This window comes from Euwallacea fornicatus, chromosome 8 (genome assembly GCF_040115645.1).
Source record: "Euwallacea fornicatus isolate EFF26 chromosome 8, ASM4011564v1, whole genome shotgun sequence".
In the NCBI taxonomy this organism is placed as follows: Eukaryota; Metazoa; Arthropoda; class Insecta; order Coleoptera; family Curculionidae; genus Euwallacea; species Euwallacea fornicatus.
Window position 1 is genome coordinate 791,728 of NC_089548.1, and position 21,961 is coordinate 813,688.

Below are 21,961 nucleotides of genomic sequence, written 5' to 3' on the forward strand. Positions count from 1 at the left end.
AACTCAAATGTTGTTATCCGATTTTAGTTTGTTTACAAGTTATAGCGTAAGTAAAATTAAAACATAAAATTAAAAAAATGTATACATTTCATAAGAAATTCCATAAATTAACGTTTGGATATCATAGTAAATGTTCAAAAATATTGCCATTAACTTCTAAACATTTTCGGCTTCGTCTATGAAGAGCATTCGTTGCACTCCTGATTGTTTCATGTCTTTCTTTAATAGCAGCTGCAGCATTTCTAATGCGTTGAATTAGTGCATCTTGAGTGTCCACTTTTACTCTGTACACTTCAGTTTTAAACCAACCCCACAAACAATAGTCTAGTGGTGTGAGGTCTGGAGACCTTGGAGGCCAACTAATAGGGCCACTACGACCAATCCAACGTCCAGGAAAGGTACGTTTATGGTAAATAGAATTCTAATTAAAAAATTTTATTTACGCTATAACTTGTAAACAAACGAAAATCGGATAACAACATTTGAGTTTTTTTACATTTATTTTTCATGTACAACACGCTCCTGAAGTTTGGCACGATCCTCCCGACTCACCCTGTATATTTTACATATGAATATATTTTTTACTCATTCATTTTTTTTCCATCTGTACCTATCTCGTATGAAATGAGTAGAGCTTTTTATGGATTTGGCAAATAATTTGTATGAAACGTGGAGGATTTCTGCACTATTGTGGATTTTGAAGATTATAAAATGACTTGTTGCGATTGGTACGCAATATTTTTCTGAAAATATTGCGTCCAATAACCAAACCGTTGCCACATACTTAATAAACACCCTGTTTAAAGTAACGATAATGGCAACTAGTTTGGACCGGAAATCACTACGAAATTTGAGAGCATCAAGTACCTTAATCTTCTTAGTACCCCATAAATATGTTCTATATGACGTTAGATTCGTTGAAATTAAGAAGTAGATTCAAGTTACTTGAGATTTTATTTGTTGACTGGTTAGTGGTATTGCTTGTTGTTTAGCGGAATGATCACATTTATACGAAGTATAGCTAATTTGAACAAGTTGGTTCAGTGGTTGATGAGTCGTTTTTGAATCATCATGGCTTCCTACTGAAAAGGGGATACCAGATGTGGAAGACCTCTATTATTGAATGCGGTAAAAATTTTTCGGCGGTATTTTCTGATCCTTGACTGTATTGACCACTCGATTTTGTTTTGCAAACTCAAAAGTTTCGGATTTCATGAACCTCTACCAGTCACGTTCCGTTCATTTCTGTCCAGTTTTCAGTAGCAAGTGTTTGTCGACGGCGAAGACTCTACTGAGCTATTCGTGACCTTTGGTGTCTTTCAAAGTTTTGGGTCCTTTACTTTTTTTGATTGATATTATTTGTATTTTTTTGCTGCCTATTGCTGGTAAATTAACTCTCTTTGTCGATAACGTCACCACCCTTTGGAGTTTTGGGAGCGTAGATTCATACAGTACGCTCACAATCTACACGTAGGAAAAATGTGTTTATTACACTCATCAGATTGAATGTTGCACATAGTATCTCCATTATAATATGTTTTGACGTATTTCCATTTTAAATAAAACGAACGGGTCTTAAAGAGATCTGACATAGTGCGAACTTCGTTCTTTACAATGAACATTAACAATTCAAACGAAATTCAATTTGTCGCCCCAAAAAACTCAATTCATGATTTTATGACAGTACAGTAACTACAAACGAAACAGAATTTAAAAAAATATTAGTTTGTTGTCCTGTATTTGGTAAATTGCAAATTTTTGGATTAAGACAATTTATATAGAATCATCGTATTTGGACCTTAGGTCAGTAATAGTTTTCTCCACAATCGTTTAAAGAATTCGCTGCATGTATATTTTTCTATTCTTTTATTCTTTCTAGTTGTTACTAAGATTTTTTTTTTCAGGATTCATTTCTACCCCCTTCCCAAAGGAATAGTTATGATTGTGATAAAAGACCAACAGGACCTCTAAATAGGAAACAATTAATTGAACATATTAATAGGCAAGCGATAGAAACGCCAGATAAGCCTGAAGCGCAACCTTATGTAGCGGGTGTTGTGAGGGGCAAAAAAGTAAGTCACGTTTTTTCACACCTTCCCTTGTAGGTCATAGCTTTATTGTGGCTTCAAATAATTAGTTATTATTAGCATTGACAACTTCAATTGTATGAATTGTTTTGAATAGAGGATATACTTGGAAATCAGGCCAATTTACTATGCAGTATTTGATTTAATCATACTCTAATTATTAATTACTTGATGATTGATATTATAAGATCGGGGAGCCAAATATAAGTATTTTAGTTTGACAATTCGCCATTTCATTTTTTAATATAAATATTAAATTTCGATTACGTAATGGATTCTTTCATGTAGATAAACTTTAGAAGGCGAATTTCTTTTATTTACACTACAGATATTCCAGTCGTGTCTTTTTTTGTTTGGATCAAGGAAAAATGACGCTCATTGCTTCTTTTAAATGTAAACCGTTTTCACTGACATATTTGTGAAATTATTTACTATTTCGTTAGAATAACAAAGGAAGTGTTTTAATTAACATTATAATAAACACGTAGAAATGATCCAGTAATACACATAATACCTTACTGAATCATTGTAAAACCAACTCGCCAGTGGGAAGTTTTGCAGTTTTTGTGTGTTAATAGTTTTTTTTAATTAAAATAACTAAATACATATTTATTCCTCTTGTGATTTTCGTTACGGAATCGCATTCCTTACTTCTAATTAAAATATCTCTCGTTCATTTGAATTTAATGTATCATCGATTTAGAATCGAGTATTCAGCGTAATGTGCGGAGTTAATTGCCACGTTGTCCAGGTACAAAGACGACTTATTTCAATGAGGCCAAATGCGAAAGAATTGTCATACAAATATAAGTATGTGGACAAAGTCCATTAACATGAGAACCCTTAAGTGAGAAGGCACATATATTATCTTACGTTACCTAAGGCATAATATAGTTTTTTCAAGGTTACAAAACTGTTTTTCTTACTAGATTATTAAAATAGATAAGGCAATGTTTTGATTTTTCTTTAATTAATTTTTTCAAAACTTAGCGATAGAGTACGGTGTGAATTATTCATGGATCACTTTTTGCCTATCAAGATTAATAAGAAAAATGATCAAACTTGGTTTTTATACTGGCATCATTTTTTTTAACATTTTAAATTTAAAAAAATTGTTGCAATTGAAGTTTGGTGAATTTCTACGCAATCAGAATACATAGATCGTCCGTTTGGGCAAAAGCTCATTTGCAATTCAATCCGTCGATATATTCAATTACAATCTCCGGACATTTTCGATTAATTGTCTTTCTTATTAGATTGCAGAATTCCCGTTATTTCTTTCATTCCGACATCAATTGAAAGCAGATTTGTGAATTTTGCATTTCTGAAAGATAGCGCTAAGAGATTTATCGCTATTTTTTATGATTCGTTACATTCATCTCACCCATAGGATTACATATTATTATCGAAATGATATATTAGTGACAATATTATGTAGTCATTGATTGGGCCTGGCGAACTGGGTCTAAAATGGTTTATGTTTTTAGTGGACTCCACCTCCTCCGCCTCAAAAGGAAATTGATGCAGAAGAAAAGATTCAAATAGATTTAGGAGACGAGTATGAGCACGCGTTAACAAATGCGTCACAAGATGAAATCATTGACTTGGCAGGTAAGATTTGCAATTTAATCTATGATTAGTACTGATTGATGCTTGAATTCATTTTTTTCCAATGATATTGGTGGATTATTATGATTGATCGTGTCGGTTATAATTATTTCTCATCTTTCTGTGCAATTTTCTGCGATTTGAAACTTGTATTTTTACTGGAACCTACTTAAAGATCAGTGGTTTCCCTCAATCCTGTTATTGTGGAAAAATTTGATAGGGAGTAATCATTCGTGAATACAATGGAGTATGATCAGTCTTTGGTTATTCTTAGCAACACTAAAATTGTTTAATTAAAAAGTAAAAGGTAATTAAATGGACGTTGTTGGTTTCTTGGCTGAAATGTATTGTGGTTTATTATAATTTAATTGGTCTGCATAAATGTATTATTTTCAATTTTGTACGTTTTCCTATTTTTGTGAAAGTAGTCGAAAGTCTTTCTACTACTTAATGTTACGCACGTATAATTTTTATCAAATTAACCTCTTAAATATTTATTACAAAATCAAAAAATTTATTTACTATTGTAATCTCTTGGGAAGATTTCGCACACACCGCCGTACCGAGATAAACTTGCTTGAGAAATTTCTTGTTTTGTTCTACTCGAATATTAATAGAAATGATCTAATCGTATTTCTGTCGAGTACATTAGTTCGTATTTTTAAATTTATTTTTTAATTAACACTTCTATTGGATGCTGGGGGACCCTAGTATGAAGTTTTACATCCGTACCCAATTTTTTAGTTAGTTAAACGATTTTTACAAGTCTACAGATATTTCGATGCCTACAACTTTTTGAATCGTTAAATATATAATAATTTAATCTATAGAAATTGATCACTGAAAAGATTTAAAATTAACATTTTCTTTTTTGAAGTTTTTCGATGAAAATGTCATACAAAAGTGGAAATTTTGAACATTTTTACTCAAAACAATCTAATGCCTTCTTATATGTATCATTAAATATGACCAACATTAAGATCTTCGAAAAGATGGTAGTTACTACTCAGGTCAAATTAGGGAAAAATTACGCGACTTACTGTTCATTAAGAATTTATATTGAAATCAGGTTTATCGCTCGTATTTTCTGAAAATCGAATTGATAGTTTTTACGGTAAAACAATTTTTTAAATTGACATGTTTTCACTTTTCTCGTGATACATCAGGAACTATGAGAAATAAAAATCTTCTTTTGAGGTAGATTCTCTTAAAGAATCAATATGCGGAACTTTTTTTAAATTGAACCGGCCTTTTTACCATTTTCTATTTTGTGTAGTGTTTAATGGATAGTCATTTCCGTCGATTATCCCTTACTGTATGTATATACAACTTTGCTGACGGACTGCAGCTCCCATGCTCCCTGTTATAATTAAGTCCTCTTTACTAATGAATGTAATGTATTTTTGCCAATCAAATAATTTTGTCAATCTTATTGATCTCGGTAATTGTTGTGGTCAAAATTGATAGAACCAAATATCGAATAAGAACTATTTCACGTTGTGGTTTAACAATATTACGTATTTTAAGAACTGCATGAACCGATAATCAAAATTTATTTTACTTACGTAATTAATTTTTTTTAGCCATTTTGGGTTTTCATTCAATGATGAACCAGGACCAGTATCATGCCTCTTTGTTGAACAAAGGTCAGCCTGTTGGTCTTGGATGGGACGGTATTACAAAAGCCTCCAAACCTAAAATATTTCCAATGGATCCACCAAATAATACAGACGTCGATGATTCAATACGACGAGTACAGAACGACGATCCTAAATATATTGATCTCAACTGGAATAATATTAAGGTAAATTTCAGCTTTCTGTGATGATTCACAATATGGTCTAGCGTAATTAATAGATTTTATCTATATTACTTCAAAGAATAGGCTATATATAACACATATTTTTCTATTATTAAGAATGGTTGTAAATAGTGGGCAATTCAATAAATTTTGTCTTTGCTGGCACTGTACCAAGGGAACATAATTTATTATTTCTTGATTACAAAGTAATGAAGTGGTTAATAAAATGATTTTTTTGCAGAATATCTCAGATGAGAAATTCAATACACTCTTCGCGGGTCTGGAACAAAACACACACCTCGAAACGCTGTCGTTAACAAACACGGGGTTGACGGACCGATGTGCAGAAAAATTGGCTCAAGCTTTAGAAAACAATAGTCACTTGAGGGTTGTCAATGTGGAGAGTAATAATATAACGCCGCTGGGTATTGTCAGGTTGATAAAGTCCCTGTTGAAGCAGAAGAGCGTCGAGGAATTCCGAGGGACTAACCAGGTTAGTAACTTGGGTCCAGGGAAGTAGAAGTAACCTCTCAAATGATTTATAACATGAAATATAATCGCATCATTAATATTTTCAAGAAGGACGAATATTGGCTTTAAATTTAACTGTGAAGTAAAAACCTTAAGTTCCAACCTATCTATAATTGGTTTTACTTATTCTTATCCTGCCATTATATCTAAATTTTCTTACATGACATTTATTCAGATGTATTTCCATATCGTTTGTTAGTTTTATATCATCACAGGGGTGCTCCTTCTATTACCCGCTATTAACTTTTAATACATTAATGCTATCTATTATTCATGTCTGTACTGATTGCATATTTATTTTTTAGAGGACGCAGATATTGGGCAACAAAATAGAAATGGAAATAACGCAGCTGATTGAGAAGAACCCGACGATATTGAGGTTGGGTCTGCATTTAGAATATAATGATGCGAGACATCGAATCGCTACACATTTGCAAAGGAATATTGACACAAGTAAGTAACTGAATTCTTTCGTTTCCTTATTTTTTCATAATATTTTGTTATTATTTTTAACTTTTTCTCGTATTTATTCACAACGTTTTTAGTTCCAACAAGCAGGATTTTAATTTATTTCGGTCTGACATCAAGGTAAAGTTATGTCAGTTTGGTTATGTGCAAGTTTGTGATGTCCTCGATTTTCTCTCTATTTCCATTTTTAATGATTTTTAAAATTAATTTCTTATATTGGTCTCTTCTAACTTTTATATATTGTGGTTGAGTAAAAATGCCAGGTTTAGTTTGTCATTATTATAGTGTGGACAAGACAGAACAGACAGGAAATATTATAAAACCTTTTTTTTTTTTTACTCAGGATATCGCGTAATTAAATTTTTTCGATCGGTAAATTGCAGAATTATGATGAATTTACAGGGAATGAAGCACGGGTAGGCAAATTTTGCCACTATGAGCCTTCGCTAGTTTGGATTATTATTTATGTGACTAAATTCTGTTTGTATTTCACGATTTAAACCTCCCAAGTTTAACGCTTAAATGCATATTTTTATTTTGCCTATGTTGTTAATCTCTAATTTTTTCACTTACGTAATTAGTTCCTATTCTGCCTATTTGTCATTTTATCGAAAAAAATAATAATTTTATTAACTAAATTATTTTTAGAATTATTTTTTAATATCAAATTAAGATCAAAATTGTATGATATTTACGTTTACAAAAAGCCTAGCTTGTTCAGTTATTATAATACTGAACTATTTCCATTTAACGAGTTCTCAATAATAATGCTTTGATATTTGCAATTATAGAGCGACAAAAGATTAAAGCAAAATATCAAATCCACTTGGCTGCGAAAGGAAAAGCAAAAATCATTAGAACGGAATAGTCGTCTTCTTCTTTTAAAAATAATTCGTTCGTCCTCCGTCGTCTGATCCTCATTGTGAGTAGTTTGATCGATTTCTTTTTTGTTTTTGCTGCCGTACTGCTACACACAACATACCCATCATTAGCTTCTTTTCGTTTGGAATGAACCAAATTTTGAAAATACCCTCGAACTTGTATGTATGTCTTTTTAAAAAATCCAAGTTTTGATTATTAAAGCATTTTCTTTTTACATTATCAATACAAGCTTTCTGCATATTAAATATTATAACGTAATTTAAATGTTTTGTGTATAACCTTTAGTAGTAGACGTTTTGGTGTAGCTGCCTATTAACTTTAATAATCGACATTTTTAAACGTCCCGTGTAACGCTTTTTGAGCAAATAATATTGCCCTTTTTGTTAGTTATTTGTTAGATTGCAAATATGTAAACAATCGTTTTAATGGGACAAATATGCTCTTTGTTTTAAGTTATCATATCCCCAGTTTAGTAAAATATTTAAGTTTTCAATACATATTTTTCTAAATTTATTTATGGACCTTCCAGCAGATATTGGAAAAACCACCTGCAAAAATGATTTTTTTCCGTATTTGTTCTATTCTAAAACTTCATTATATTTACGAGTTGGATTAAAAAGAAGACTTTCATTATTAGACAAACGGTTTCAAGTTAGTCTTTTTTTCACTTGAAGTTTTTTTATTAATTGGGTCTAGTATGATTCAGAAAAGTAGGTAGGTACAACATTTTCTTTAAATCTAAATCTGTTTGGAACGAAGAGGCACGTCAATTTATACAGTGAGGCAAGATTCGAATAAATTCATCGAAAGTTCAAACATTGTTACTTCGGAAAAACGCTTGAATCAATCAATTTTTATATTTAGTCGCACAATTTTAAAGTATTTTTTATTAACGGGAACTAGAGACACAGTACGAAAATATTTCAATATAAGTATGCCAATATACTGATATATATCTAACGTTTTTTTTTTATTCACGTTTAATGGTTAACATTTTGCAACAAATTATAGAAATATATTAACACTAAAATTCATTTGATTATATACAAGGTAATTTTTACTCGTTTGGTTTTTTGCTCTCAGGGCAGAATCATTTCTGTATTTATTAGATTTTTCTACTTTTGCTGATAACTTTTAAATAGATACACAAATCGTAATTTTTACCTTATTGGACAAGAAATTATCTATACAAAACAAATTATATCGATACCCTGAATGTATTGCTTCGAATATGTTGATTCATTACATCCAGTATCTATCGAAAGGTTAAATATTGATATTTAAAAAAATCGTATCGTATTATGTATCTTTACGCCGAAATAAGCAAAATCTCAGTGCAGATATGGATGACAAGACCGAAAAAATGCAATAATTTGTTGTATAAAATGGTATCAAGAATATTCAAATATAACCAGGAATTTTCTCTAATTTTGTAATAAACTTACGGTATTTTATAACAAAAATTTTTGATTTCTCCACGTACTCATTCTCTAAGTTATACTTATATATATAATATACTTTTACTGTCATGGTATGAGTTCCATCTATTTGTATAAAATGTTTTTGGTTTGGTACGAAGTCATTTTTGTAAGTGAAAGAAGTATAAAAGTTTCTCATAAGATTGTGTAAACTCGTTTTTACTGTCTGTATGTCTATTATATTTTCCAAGATTAGTGCTTGACCAATTTCGAACATATAGTAGATCTTCAAATTATGCTGCAATTGACAAATTATTTCGTTATCTGTATTTATTGATATATCACAATAAAAATTCGATGTAATTATATGAGGTATATATATGATAACGTATATCAATATTTGTTATATGTCAATATCATTGACATCCCAATATACGGAAATATGTTTAATAACTATTAAGCGTTATAGTGTTTGGACCTGTTTGATGACCATGTAATTTTTGAACATGCGAGCTTGTTCTGATAGAGTTAGTAGTTCGGACTTAAAATGCAGTGGAATTCTAAAAACTTTATTTCCGCATTGTTTACAAATTCATTAAATTTGCACCGATAAGCCGTGGAATTTGGACAATAATAATTCATATTTGTGTTGACTTAAAATGCAAATGAAAATGTTTTTATGGTAACATTTTCAGCTTCGCCTAAACAAAAAATGCAAATTGGGTCTTTTACTGTTTAGTTGTTAAAAAATCACACATTTTAAGACAAAAACGGAAGTTCCTCACATAGGAATGTTCCTAATGGAGCGGATTGTATTACAAATATCTTGAAGAGGTCCAAATTTAAAGGTCCGAAGTATAGGTGTATTCACTTAACATCGAAAGGTAATATACAGTAAAATATCAAATATTTCACTCCTCTAAATTCACATTGTGCACAATGACGAGTAATTAGAAAAAAATGCCAGTCGCCAGTGACAACATAGACAAAAAAATTTCGAAATTAGAGCTAGATTAAATTATCTATTTTCTGATTTTTTCACTTTACAGGGCTTTTAGTGTATGTTACGATACAATATTATTTAATAGTAGGTTCTGTATCTAATACCATCAATATACATTAGCGTGTGTCCAGTAACAAGAAAAGTAACATATTGTCAGTTGACGATGTAAAATTCATAGCTGAGGCTAACAAACATCACAGGCCGAGATCATGATTTTCCTATGAGGTGCATGTACTCTTTTTTCCGCAATTTATAGGTTAACTTCAAATATGTAAATTTTTAACGACTGTACGGGAACAATCACCCGTACGAGTATATTTTCAAAGCCTGTTATTTGCCCTGATAGCGGAAACGGACCTTCCCGGCCGCATATATGAGCGAAACCTCTAACTACCTGAAACAATGACTTTTACCATATCAAAATACACCGGAAAGTTGTGACTTCTACGGGGATGGCAGATTTTTTTTCCCAAAAACTACACATAACTTAGAGATCATTTGAAACAAATAATTCATGATATTTGTAGCAGATTTTTCCATAGAATCTGAAGCTAAATAAACAATTAGATGTTTCAATTAACAAAAGTTATCTTATCTTAACTTTTTTGGCTTATACAGTGCAAATAAAAACGAGTTGAACAAATCGGCAAGTAAAAATCACAGTTGATAGGTCCAAGCGATTTCTCAAAGTCTGAACTTAATATGAATTTGTTCCAATCTTTTTGATCTTGTAGATTTATTCATGCAAATTTCTTGCTGCAAGCAATCACAAAGTTTTCAAATTTCTTTCTCAATTCCATTTCGTTCCGGTTAATTGTATGGTCGCATTCACGCAGCCACGCATTATTCAACCGTCAAATATAAAAAATCATCTGCGTCAGCTTTATTATGGAAACCTGGCAAGGAAACGGAAATCACCCAGAAAATCTTATTTAACTTTAAAATCGTATTTTCCGCAAACAAAAAGACCGTTATTTTTCTCTTTTATTATAAGAAACCAAGGAATCTTTTGAATTTTCTCATCCACTTTCGGCTGTTTTCCTTTTTTGTATTAGCACGAGCTCAGCAAATCCGGGGTATATTGATTCTGAAGCTCGTTTTACATGTATGTGTTCTGATTTTTTTCGAGGGTGAATACGAATATGTTTAGGTTTATTAGCAAGTTAAATTCGTTAATCAGCATAATGCGAAACCACCTTTACGATTGGCCTCAATGAAAAATAAAATGTTTGTCTTTAGTTAACAGAATTTAAAACATTTTACTGTAAAAACAGAACGTTGAAGCCACAAAATGGAAACAGCAATAAGCTGACCATAAATTGGATGTTGAAGTTAGGAGCTGGTTTCTGTTTTTGTTTCGAGGGGATTTTACATTTTGCATTTTTGTCCCAAGAGCCGAATAAACCATATCACTGGATGGGGATTCGACATGCAAGTATGTCTACATAAATTGGCCCAGAGGAAAATTGTCGAATTTATGCTACAATGGGGTGTTTTCCACCAGTTTAGTAAACTGGTTTATGTGTTTATTTGCTAAATGTTCTTTGATGAGTAATATTGTATTAGTAAATACTGGGAATCACGAAATAATCCGGGTTTTAACCGAGTTACTACATGCCGCTTTCCACTATATACTTCAAATAAACTTTTTATTTTGCTAGTTTCATGGCAAGCGCAGAATGTTCAAACTTTCAGCTGGTTAATTAAACTCTATATAAAAACTCCATTGTCAAAAGCACCACCATTATTAATTTCTTGATGCATAAGCAAATATTAAAAGGAGCAGCCATTTTATGATGTACCTTGCAGTCTGTTTTAAAGTACATCAACTTCAAAGGGAAAATTTCTGTTAGGTTTTGTGGTCGGACATCGCTTCCGGAGTTATCTCGGTATCAGCCCGTTTCAAAGGAAGACAATGAAGAAAATCTCTAAAATGTATGTTGTGCGTGTGTACTAGGTAAGCCGATTTTGGGAGGTATTTTTTTTCGTGATGCAAACTGAAGGGTACGACCTCTTCTATAGGCTTAAAACAATGTTTACACGTTTATAGCTTATTGGTTAAAAAGTTCAGGTCCTTACTTGATGATGGATGAAGGCATACCTAAACTCTTCCAAATATTGTCATATTCACGAAGTGTTGGCGCCAGGTCAGGTTAGAGCGAATGATTCGATACGTTAAGGGTGTGAAAAGGGTCGGAAAACATCCGAATGTTGCCTTAAATAATAGATTCTTGGCAAAATCCAGAAACACGTCAGACGGTTTATCTTTAATGGCCACTTCACGGTAATGAAGTTCTTATAGACGCATATCAGTTGTCACATCACGATACTTTTTTATTGAAGGTAAGATAGTCGTGTGATATCTCGAGTGAGAGACGTTTCAAAATTGAACATGCTTATAGGATTCTTGTGAATTTACTTAAGATTAACATACAGGGAAACAGAAGAATTTTGTGTTAACACGATTATCCAGAATTTTCGACGTATTGTCATGTGTGTTGAGCGTAATCAAATTCAGTGAAATCTTACCAGCATTCTGTGCAAATCAGGAAACGAAATGTCACAAATAAGAAAGGTTTAAGGCAATCTATTCGAAACATATGGAGAAGTATGGATATGTCCAAAATAAATCGAAAATAAATCTTCTTGAATCGATTCGGCCAGAAGGTGCGCAGAGATTATTAAGAATAGAGGATGTGCTACGAATTATTAATTTAGTTGATTTTGTTTTATGCCAACTCTTTTTATTGTAGGTTTTTCCAGAGTTTTTTAATTTTGCTCGACTACTTTTTTTTAAGTAGAATAAACTACTCTTTTCTTTATAATACAAACTGTATGTAATATATGTTAGCATGTTTCTTTTATTGGTTTATATATATTGCCATCCAAGGTGAGTCAACTTTTTAGTAGTAGGACTTTAATAATCGATGGAGGACCTTATATTAAGGCGAAAACGTCACGTAAACATATCCTTCAAACGGCTTTGTTTTTGACATACGGGGTGTTAAAGTTATTAAGTTTATTAAAAAGCTATAATTTTGCTCATATGTCCTGAACGGTTGATGTTTTAAAAATAAAACTTAGCAAATTTAAGTAGTTCACAATGGCGCATTTTTTGGTGAAAAAATATGTTTGTTCGAGTTTTCCAGTGGCGTACGTACGGACATATCTCTCAACTTAAAAAAAAAAGTGGTCCGATACTGATTTTTCTTTAAATAAAAATTATTTTTTAATTCCCTATTCAATTTAGAAGGAAAAAGGTCTCTTGTCTTTTTTTATCCGACGCACTGTTTTCAAGTAAAAAAATAAAAACCTTTTGAATGTAGGACGATATTTTACCTTACGCAAACCGTTAGTTTGAATTTGTTCGTGAAATACCAATTGTTCACGCCTCTTACAGAGTGTAACAATGATATTTTTTTCTGTTTCTAAGTAAATGAAATTAAACGAAATTGAACTTTCTGAATTACGTATAGCTAAATTAGTGTTAAAACGTGAGTATTTTAGTAAATGACTGATAATAAATTTAACAACTTAGGATTAACACAAGAAATAACCTACAACCGAACAATAAAAACAAAAACTAGAGCAACTGCTCCAAATATGAACTATTTTGTTCGGCGCAAAGTTCACAATGACGCTTAATGGAACGTATTACACAAGCTAAATTTTGATTTCAAAGTTTCTCACAGGAATTCCTAATCCTGTTAATTAGATTGTCCCTAGTTTCTACAGGGGCAACATAAACTTTCTTCGTTAAATATTCCCACACAAAAAAGCCTACTGGAATGAGATCCGGGGAACTTGCTGGGCACGCAACAGGTCCCCCTTGACCAATGCCCTTTTTAAGATAATTGGCGGTATAGCCAGTTTTTTCGATTTCTTTGAAAACGTGCAGAACACCCATGTATCTGAAATTACGTTCTATTTCTTAAGTCAAGAAAAACTTCATTCCACATATCAGCATGCTATTTTTGCAAAAAACTAAGTAGTTATCTTAGTTTACATAGTAGAAAAATGGCCCAAACAAGTGGATATTGTAAATACCAAGTTAAACATGTACACTAAAGTCATTTTGAAAAATTCTTGGACGAGTTGCATGAGAGCTGTCATGTGACCAAACGTGTTGGTTGTAAAAATTGACAACTTCCCGATGAATGAAATATGACATATTAGTCCGAAGTAGATCGAGCAAAAAATTTCTATTATTCTAAACCGCGTTCTTGTAAGCCATGTACTGGTCTCAAATGAAGCGTACCTGAGATCCCATTTTAATACGAAAAAATAAACGAAAAATAAGTACCATGTAGTGAGAGGTAATGAGCTGGAATATCTTCTAGAGTTAGCGATAAATAAAAAAAAATTAAGATAAAAAATCATTTATTTTAAAAATTGATTACGTTTATCATTGGCATGCGTAAAAAAGTTGGGGGAGGGGGGGGGATGTGGCCGTGGCTTCTCATTTTCCCCACTCTGGTTTCAAGTTTTTTTAACACAAATTGTAGGAAACGTGCGCCCCATAGAACTGCGCATCACTGCAAAATTGCATTAAAATATGATAAGAAACCCCGAAGTTATTAACACATTTTTTTTTTAACTTCGACATTCTGTCTAATAAGTATAAGGCTCAAAAGACAAAAAGTCGTATGAGGAAAGTTTAATTACTTTCGCTTGAGAAATCTGTTATCAACGGATTGGCCTAATTATTTGCGACACCCTCTATAAAACTACGCTTCTTCGAAGGAAATATTAAAAAAACCGCAATGTCGAAAGTTTGTTTAGTTTTGTCCATTAGTGTACCTTACTATTTAGAAAAATGGATCGTAGCGGCACAATTTTGACTTCATGTCAATAATTACTCAAGGGAGTATCATGAAAACTTGTGATTAAGCCTGAGTTATTAAGTCGTTGCTTAAGTACGATTCTGCTAAACTGATTTTGATATATTAAGAACACACATGAGAAATTTGTTTATGTCAGATGATCCTTATTGTGACGAAGTGTTTCTAATGAACGTCAAAATTTTCGAATGTCGGGTTTAGGTAAAACAAGCTTAAGTGATGATTCAACCACTTGACCTAAACTAAGTCTCGTGACGTGTATCTGCATTTTTATAAGAACTTATTACTTAAGGCAATGGTTTTTGATGTTTCCAATATTAGTAAGCAAATATGAACCGAAAACTATGAGAAAATATCGCATTCAAATGATAGTAAACGTAAACTATTAGTAACTAGATATATTTTCACTTTTCGGCGTCATGCTGAACCTCCCTGAATATCCTGTTTACATACAGGGTGGCCCATTTAAAATAGTCTATCTGAAATATCTTGAATTGAATTTTTTTCTTTTGAAAACATCGAGACACGTCGATTGTATATTTAAGAGGGACATTTTTAGATTGTAAATTCTTAGTTGTAGAGTAATTCCCTTAAACATGGTGGCAACTCCTTCAAGAATTTTAAATGGCACGGCAGATCAACTGTCACATTAAATCAAAGGTATTTCAACTTTCTTTACAAGTATACTGAAGTTTTTTTTGCTACTCCTTTAAATATTACAAAAAAAAACAGAGGATTGCTCTACACCTACGAATTTATTATCTAAAAATGCCCCTCCTAAAGTAAAATTGACGTGTCTTGGGGTTTTCCGAAGAAAATAATTCCGTTCAAGATATGTTAGGAAGACTATTTTAAAAGGACCACCGTACGTATTTCATGGATACGTCGGTGATTCAGACCTATGTAAGTTATTCATATTATTTTTTACATTACTGGAAATCTTTCTACAAAAATCAAATAATAATCAGCATCTTGATTGAAATCTATTGACATTTGTATCACTGAAAAACTATACCCCCCAGTTTTTACTATTAGGAATTGAGGTAAGGAAATTCTAATAATTTAATATTACTACGACGTTGTATTACATATACAAAAATATGATGTAATTCAGTTTTTCATAAAAATTTAGGGCGATTTGGACAGTTTTGTTGATTTTAAAAATTTTCTTCGAAACTCTTCAATTTCGTTTTTCACCACATATATTACTAAATTTTATTTATCGAATAATTGATTTTTTAAATCTTGCACTTCTGTACCCCTCATGCGTTAAATTGAGGTCGCACAAAATGTCCGGATGTTCTGGTTAGGACCTGAACTGATGATGAGATTCTCCACTTATTTTAAAAGTAAAATATCTTGAACTCGAATACTTACAATAATCCGAAGCGCTTTTAAATTTTGTATTTGAGTGCCTGTGACATTACATTGGTATAGAGGGACAGATCTTGGTAATTTGACTCTAAATTTAAATATGCTTGACGTTTTCTCTATCATATATTCAGTTTTTCTTTAATTGCTTTTAGAATTGAAGCGTTAAATGTGGGTAACTTCAAAGACTATTACTCAAAGTGATCTGAAGTGATTGGATTAAAAATGATAAACAAAAAATTTAAATAAATCACTTCCAAAAACGTGAAAAATGGTCAACGTAATCATTTGATAGCAAAAGGTAAAAAATTAAGAAAAACCTCTTATTTTTTCTGTTTAAAATCTAATTTGCCTTTACTATTCGTTTGACCTATGATGGGCCAGAAATATAATGATCATAACCGTCGTCATCATTTATGTCCCAGGATTCTTATAAATAATTATATTTGTTAATTTGGCAACACTCTGGATAATATTATTAACAATTTGTATAAAGAGTTTTAAATAATCGTATAGATTCAAAATTCGAAAATATTCCTAGGTAAACCTAATCAACAGGCAATCTGCCACTGGAACCCATACGATTTTGATCGGTGTGTATTATGAGTTGTCAATGTGCAGCTGTTGTTTAGTACAATATTGACTACGTTTATATAGTCGATAGTCACCTTTACTACTGCGAATTAAAACTTAGTATTGTTTGGCTACTGTAGCCATCATTCATAATTACCGTACTTGCAGATATTTCTCTTAATCTCGCAATATATGAAACATATTTTTTGTACTTCTACTGCCTATCTTTTAATTTCTCACACAATTCTCCTGATAGACTGATAGATTTGTGAACTGTAATTTTGTCATAATGTCATATATCATTTGGAAGAATATACGGTAGAGAAGTCTTTAAGATTATTTGAGTTTCTTGAGCTAGCGCCTCATTGGAGAATTTTTTTACTGGAAAGATAAATTGGAACCAAAGTATGTTAACACATTAAATTACATACATGATTGTTTGTTGACAAACATAATTATTTTTAATAATAATTTTTAATTAATTTTGATATTGCTTTGTCAATATGCATATTAAGAATGTTTAAGTAAAAAATATTTGCAAGAGTGGAAAATATTTAATACAAAAAAAGTGAACGTAATTGTATGAACTTAATTATTTCGCGTAAAAACCTAAGAAGGGTGATATTTCACAAATGATTAGACTTTTTGTAAGGATTAATTATATTTAATCAATAAACACATTAAAATAATAATAAAAAACGGTTATTTTGATTCAAAAGGACCTTAGCTATCTTGCACTGAAAATTTTCTACCGTTCTACCAAACACCTCATATACCTATGATCCAAACTTAATATTAAATGGTTCGTTAGTAGGACAAAAATAATAATATAACGTGTGTACGTATTAACTGCCTCCAGATCCTATTTGTCTACTTAGGATTGCGGGTTCAACATCATATAATTTCTTTGAGCTCCTAATAAGAAAAGACAGTTATATGGTGTGGGATATGTGTTGTCAGAGGCGTCATCTATCCCTCTTCATATCAACGATCGACAAGTGGCGGTTATTAGTATCGTTAGAGTGGTGGAAAATGCTCATTTTTACGACAAAAGCAGCATATTGTTTTTATACAGAGTCCATACATTTGTGTCTAAATATGAGAATCTTGAAAACAGTGATAAGCACAAATTAGCATTCACTTATGTGCTTTTGCGCGTATTAAAAACTGGTATCCGATTGCTTGTAATAGATTTTCGGATTGTAGATTAAAAATTGTAGAATTTCAACTTTGAATCGACGATGTGAACTTAAGTTTCTGCTATGGGGTTCCAAATTCCGCGGTATAAGAAGGGTATAGGTATTGTAATGCCGATCACGTTTTGTATTAGAAAAATTTTTCAGTTTTTTTCCAATTCTCATGGGGTATTATCAGGCTGCTCTTTGAACGGTTTGTTTGTTGTTTTCAGTTTATTATTCACTTTACATTGCCAATGATGTATTATGCTATTTTCTTATGTGTAAAAAAACTGTGTAATACAACGTCGTGTGTGAGTAGATATATGTATATATTCTTCTGTACTTGGTACTGTGTATATGCGTGTGGAAACTATCGTTTCAGAAATAAGAAGAAATAAATAATTATTTTTGGAAATATGCAATTTCCTTGATCCTATCCTTATCCTAGCGATCAATAAAACGTCATTAAATGATAATTTATTTAGCAAAAAACACGGACTTTTTAGCTGAAAGGCAACCTTTCCCTCTTTTATGTCGAAGGCAATATTTCATAAAACTAGAAATAAAAATAATGTAAAGACGCTGAAAGAAAATATGTGTGTGTCATAAACGGATAAATTGTGCACATCGTTGAAAAATTCATCCTTTTAACCCGGGTTCCACGGCTTCCAATTTATTTCCCTTTAGACAGAAGCTTTTCGCAGTTTAGAGATATTTTTGTCCGAAACCGGGAAATTTGTTTTCTTAACAATTGCGTTTGTTCTGTCTTGCCACACAAGAAATCTACATTACAAATTGAGACTGTTTTCTGGCGTTGTTTATGTTTTTATTTTGAAACTATGTTTAACTCAGGTTAGCAATGTTCTTCAAAGCGTAAAGGTAAGTATACAAACAGAAAACCTGGCATTTTTATGTTTTATTTTGTTGCGTCTTTGACTGTAACCCTTTATTTTTATTTCCCAATAGTACGGAAAGACTTAAAAATGCGACTGCAGTTCAGATTCTTTAACCATAGGAAGACACACCTTATCAAGTGAAAAGGTATCTTAGAGTTTTGTGTCGCTACGAACGAATAAGAGCTGCACCGTTCTAACTTAATAGTTTGTTGGCTTTCAGGGACATTTTTATAATGTCGTCTAGTGTATTTTAGGCAAAACTAAATTCACATCTAGTTTTATAAAAGTGTCCGCCTACTAACATTGTCGTTTGATTTGTAGACACTAATATTGCCAAGATATTACTACTATTGTTGAGGTATAATGAAAAATTCCAACTAAAGAGCCTTTGTCCGGAATTTAGAAATGAAACTGTAAACAAATTGAAATAGATCTTTTTGCTGTGACAAGTTTACGTTATTGCCTTTACGAGCTTATACGTATTCCGGAAATACATAGCCAAGCCGGTGCAGTATGAGTTGTGTGCTCGCACACCAGAGAAAAATTAACGTTTACTGTTTTCATTATTTGAAAGTGGCCACTCTACACGTCCAAATGGGCGTGTCCGTTTAGAGTGTGCTTTAATTAAGTTTGGTTAAGTGGTTAAATATCCTCCTGTAGAGTTCGATATCTCAGCATCCAGTGAAGCAGTCGAGAGGCTAAATAGGTTTAAAAGTAGCGTTGTGAACGAGAGATGACGCAATTTTCGCCTCCAAAATTAATATTTTTTATAACTTTTTTCAGTTTGATTGAGGCGTGATATTTCCTGGAATATTTCCACAAAACAAATTTAAGACAAAGAATTGGGCAAAAGAAAACATCTCGTTCTTACATTCATATTTACCCAATAAATAAATGTACATTTTTTTTTCTGTTAGATTAGTATTGTCATTTAGATTGGTCATTTGCGGATATACAGTAGTGAAAAAATATAGGGTAACTTTTGAAAAATTAATATAATTGGAGTTTTAATAGTTATAAATATTTAGGTATAGGTTCAATATGTAGCCAGTATATGTTCAAATACTTCTAGAAAAAAAGTCCTTGATTTTTATTTTTTTGTAAAATTTTGTATTAACAATATTATTTTTTGATGGCAAAAGTAGAGAAAGTTATTAAATTATAGCAAATATTTACTTTAAAATTTATTTCATTCGTGATATATCGTTGGTCAAAATGCCTCGAGGCGAACATTTATCAGTGGAAATGAAAGAACGTGTTCTTAATTTGTATGGAAGTGGCCAAAAGCAAGCAAATATTGCTAAAGCATTTAATTTAAACTAATTCATTGTTTGTCGAATTATCCGACAATAATGAGTGTCAGAGAGTACTGATGTAAAAAGGAAGTGTGGCACACCCAGGAAAACCAATCGTTACCAAGATAAGCAATTTTTAAAAATTGCAAAGGATGAACCATTAATTAAAGCCCATATTTCTGATAACCTCGGGGTTGAAGTAACATCTAGAACATGAAGAAACAGATTACTTGAAGGCCAACTATATGGAAGAAGAGCAGCCAAAAGAAATAGACGTGCTGGACTTAACATTGGGCGACCACATCTTCATTGGATAGAGCAGGAATGGAAAAAAAAATGATCTGGAGCAACTAATCAAATTTTTGCTAATTTAATAGTGATGGTATCACCTACGTGAGGCGTTCTAAAAATGAAAGATTTAATTCAAAATACATCTGTTTTTCAATGAAGAATGGAGTTGGGTCGATAATGATATGGGGTTGTTTTTCCAGTTACGGTGTTGGCCCCCATTACAGAATAGCTCGTCGTAAGAATAGATTTCAATATCACGAAATCTTAGAGAATCAAATGGTGTCAAATGCGCACGATGCTATGCCCTTAAAGACACATTTTCCAACAGAAGAACGATCCAAAACACACATCCAAATATACGAAAGAATGGTTCAGGAGAGAGGAAATACGCGTTTTAGAATGGCCTTCGCAATCCCCCGATCTAAATTCTATTGAAAACCTGCGGGAAATTTTATATCGGAAAATCAGAGATAAGGACCCATAGGAATCAAGACGAACTGTTCACTGCTTTAAAAGACGCATGGCTAAGCATGGATCCGGTCATCCTGACCAAATTGATAAGGTCTTTGACAAAAACATGTAACGCTGTAATTAAAAACAATGGATATTTTCAAAAATATAAAACATTTTTAATGTAAACTGTTATTTTGATAAATTTTAAAGCAGATATTTGCTATAATTTGATAAATTGTCCTATTTTTTTCCATTAAAAAATACTATTGTTAATATAAAATTTCACAAAAAAATAAAAATAAAGGATTTTTTTTCTAGAAGTATTTGGAGATACACTGGCTTCATATTGAACCTGTTGAACCTAACCTGAAATATTTATAACTATTAAAACTGTAATTATCTTAATTTTTCAAAAGTTGCTCTACATTATTTTTCCACTATTGCAAATGAGAAATTGGTGGTCTATCTTCATGAAAGTCTTGGTAATACCTTTTTGGAATGGAGATTAGTCCCGTTTATGTATTCCTCAGGGCAGGATGAGATCAAAAATCGTTACACCTTCCTATATCTAAATGTACAGGTTTTCTTCGAAAAATAAGATTTAAGAAAAGGTAGCAAAATTAATAATTTTTGATTAGTCATATGTTTATCTCTTATTTCGAGTAATAAAATATGGGGTGTTCTATTTAAATTAAGCAAGTTATTTCCTTTCAAAAAAAATGGAATTTTCATGTTATTTTTTGGACGCACTGTGTGAGATATTTCAATTTTAATAATTCTGGCATAAAATACGTCTCATATCTAAGGTTTGGTATGAATTTCGATTTGCTCCAGTTTAAACTTTCTTCAAAACAAAGCTTTTAAAATTGCATGATTTTTTTTTTTTAAACTTAATTATTTCGAAATCCTTAAGATTTAGGACAAGTAAACCTTAATGAAACTTACATTTATTTTTCTCAAGAAATCTAAAACGATATTAATATATGGGGTGTCCTATTTAAAAAAACATAACTTTGATATTTTTCACTTATTTAGAACACCCTGTATAAAACGAAAACAATTTTAGAATGTACCCATAATCGAGTTCTATATAATGCATAAAAAAAAGAAATTCTAAATATTAAATTGTTTAGCCGTAATCTTCCGAGACCGCACTAAATGACCACCCTGTATATGAAGCATCCCTTCATGTGCTGATTCGTGACCTCACGCATACATTTTGGTTTCTTTGCCTTTTGTATATAAAATGCTCGCCTTTTATCGAC

The 21,961-nt window shown here is 31.7% G+C and overlaps 1 protein-coding gene and 1 long non-coding RNA gene across 8 annotated transcripts in view; one reads left to right on the forward strand and one right to left on the reverse strand.

Moving 5' to 3' along the window:
• The window catches only part of tmod (tropomodulin), a 79,882-nt gene that overhangs the window by 50,365 nt on the left and 7,556 nt on the right, over positions 1 to 21,961 (forward strand). For 4 of the 7 annotated variants that reach the window (XR_010732373.1, XR_010732375.1, XR_010732376.1 and 1 more), the window contains exons 3-9: positions 1,905 to 2,072; positions 3,575 to 3,698; positions 5,279 to 5,499; positions 5,738 to 5,989; positions 6,333 to 6,480; positions 7,287 to 7,417; positions 11,652 to 18,176. Coding sequence is in view for 2 of the 7 variants with exons in the window: in XM_066285208.1 (XP_066141305.1) it covers positions 1,905 to 2,072; positions 3,575 to 3,698; positions 5,279 to 5,499; positions 5,738 to 5,989; positions 6,333 to 6,480 (913 nt within the window). In the remaining 5 variants the exon portion in view is untranslated. Of the gene's footprint in view, positions 1 to 1,904; positions 2,073 to 3,574; positions 3,699 to 5,278; positions 5,500 to 5,737; positions 5,990 to 6,332; positions 6,481 to 7,286; positions 7,418 to 11,651; positions 18,177 to 18,727; positions 18,803 to 21,961 lie in introns of those variants that run through there. The other 3 variants (XM_066285208.1, XM_066285207.1, XR_010732374.1) reach the window with 2 other exon arrangements.
• LOC136340853 (uncharacterized) overlaps positions 1 to 21,961 on the reverse strand; it is a 92,952-nt gene that overhangs the window by 43,459 nt on the left and 27,532 nt on the right. The window lies entirely within an intron of this gene.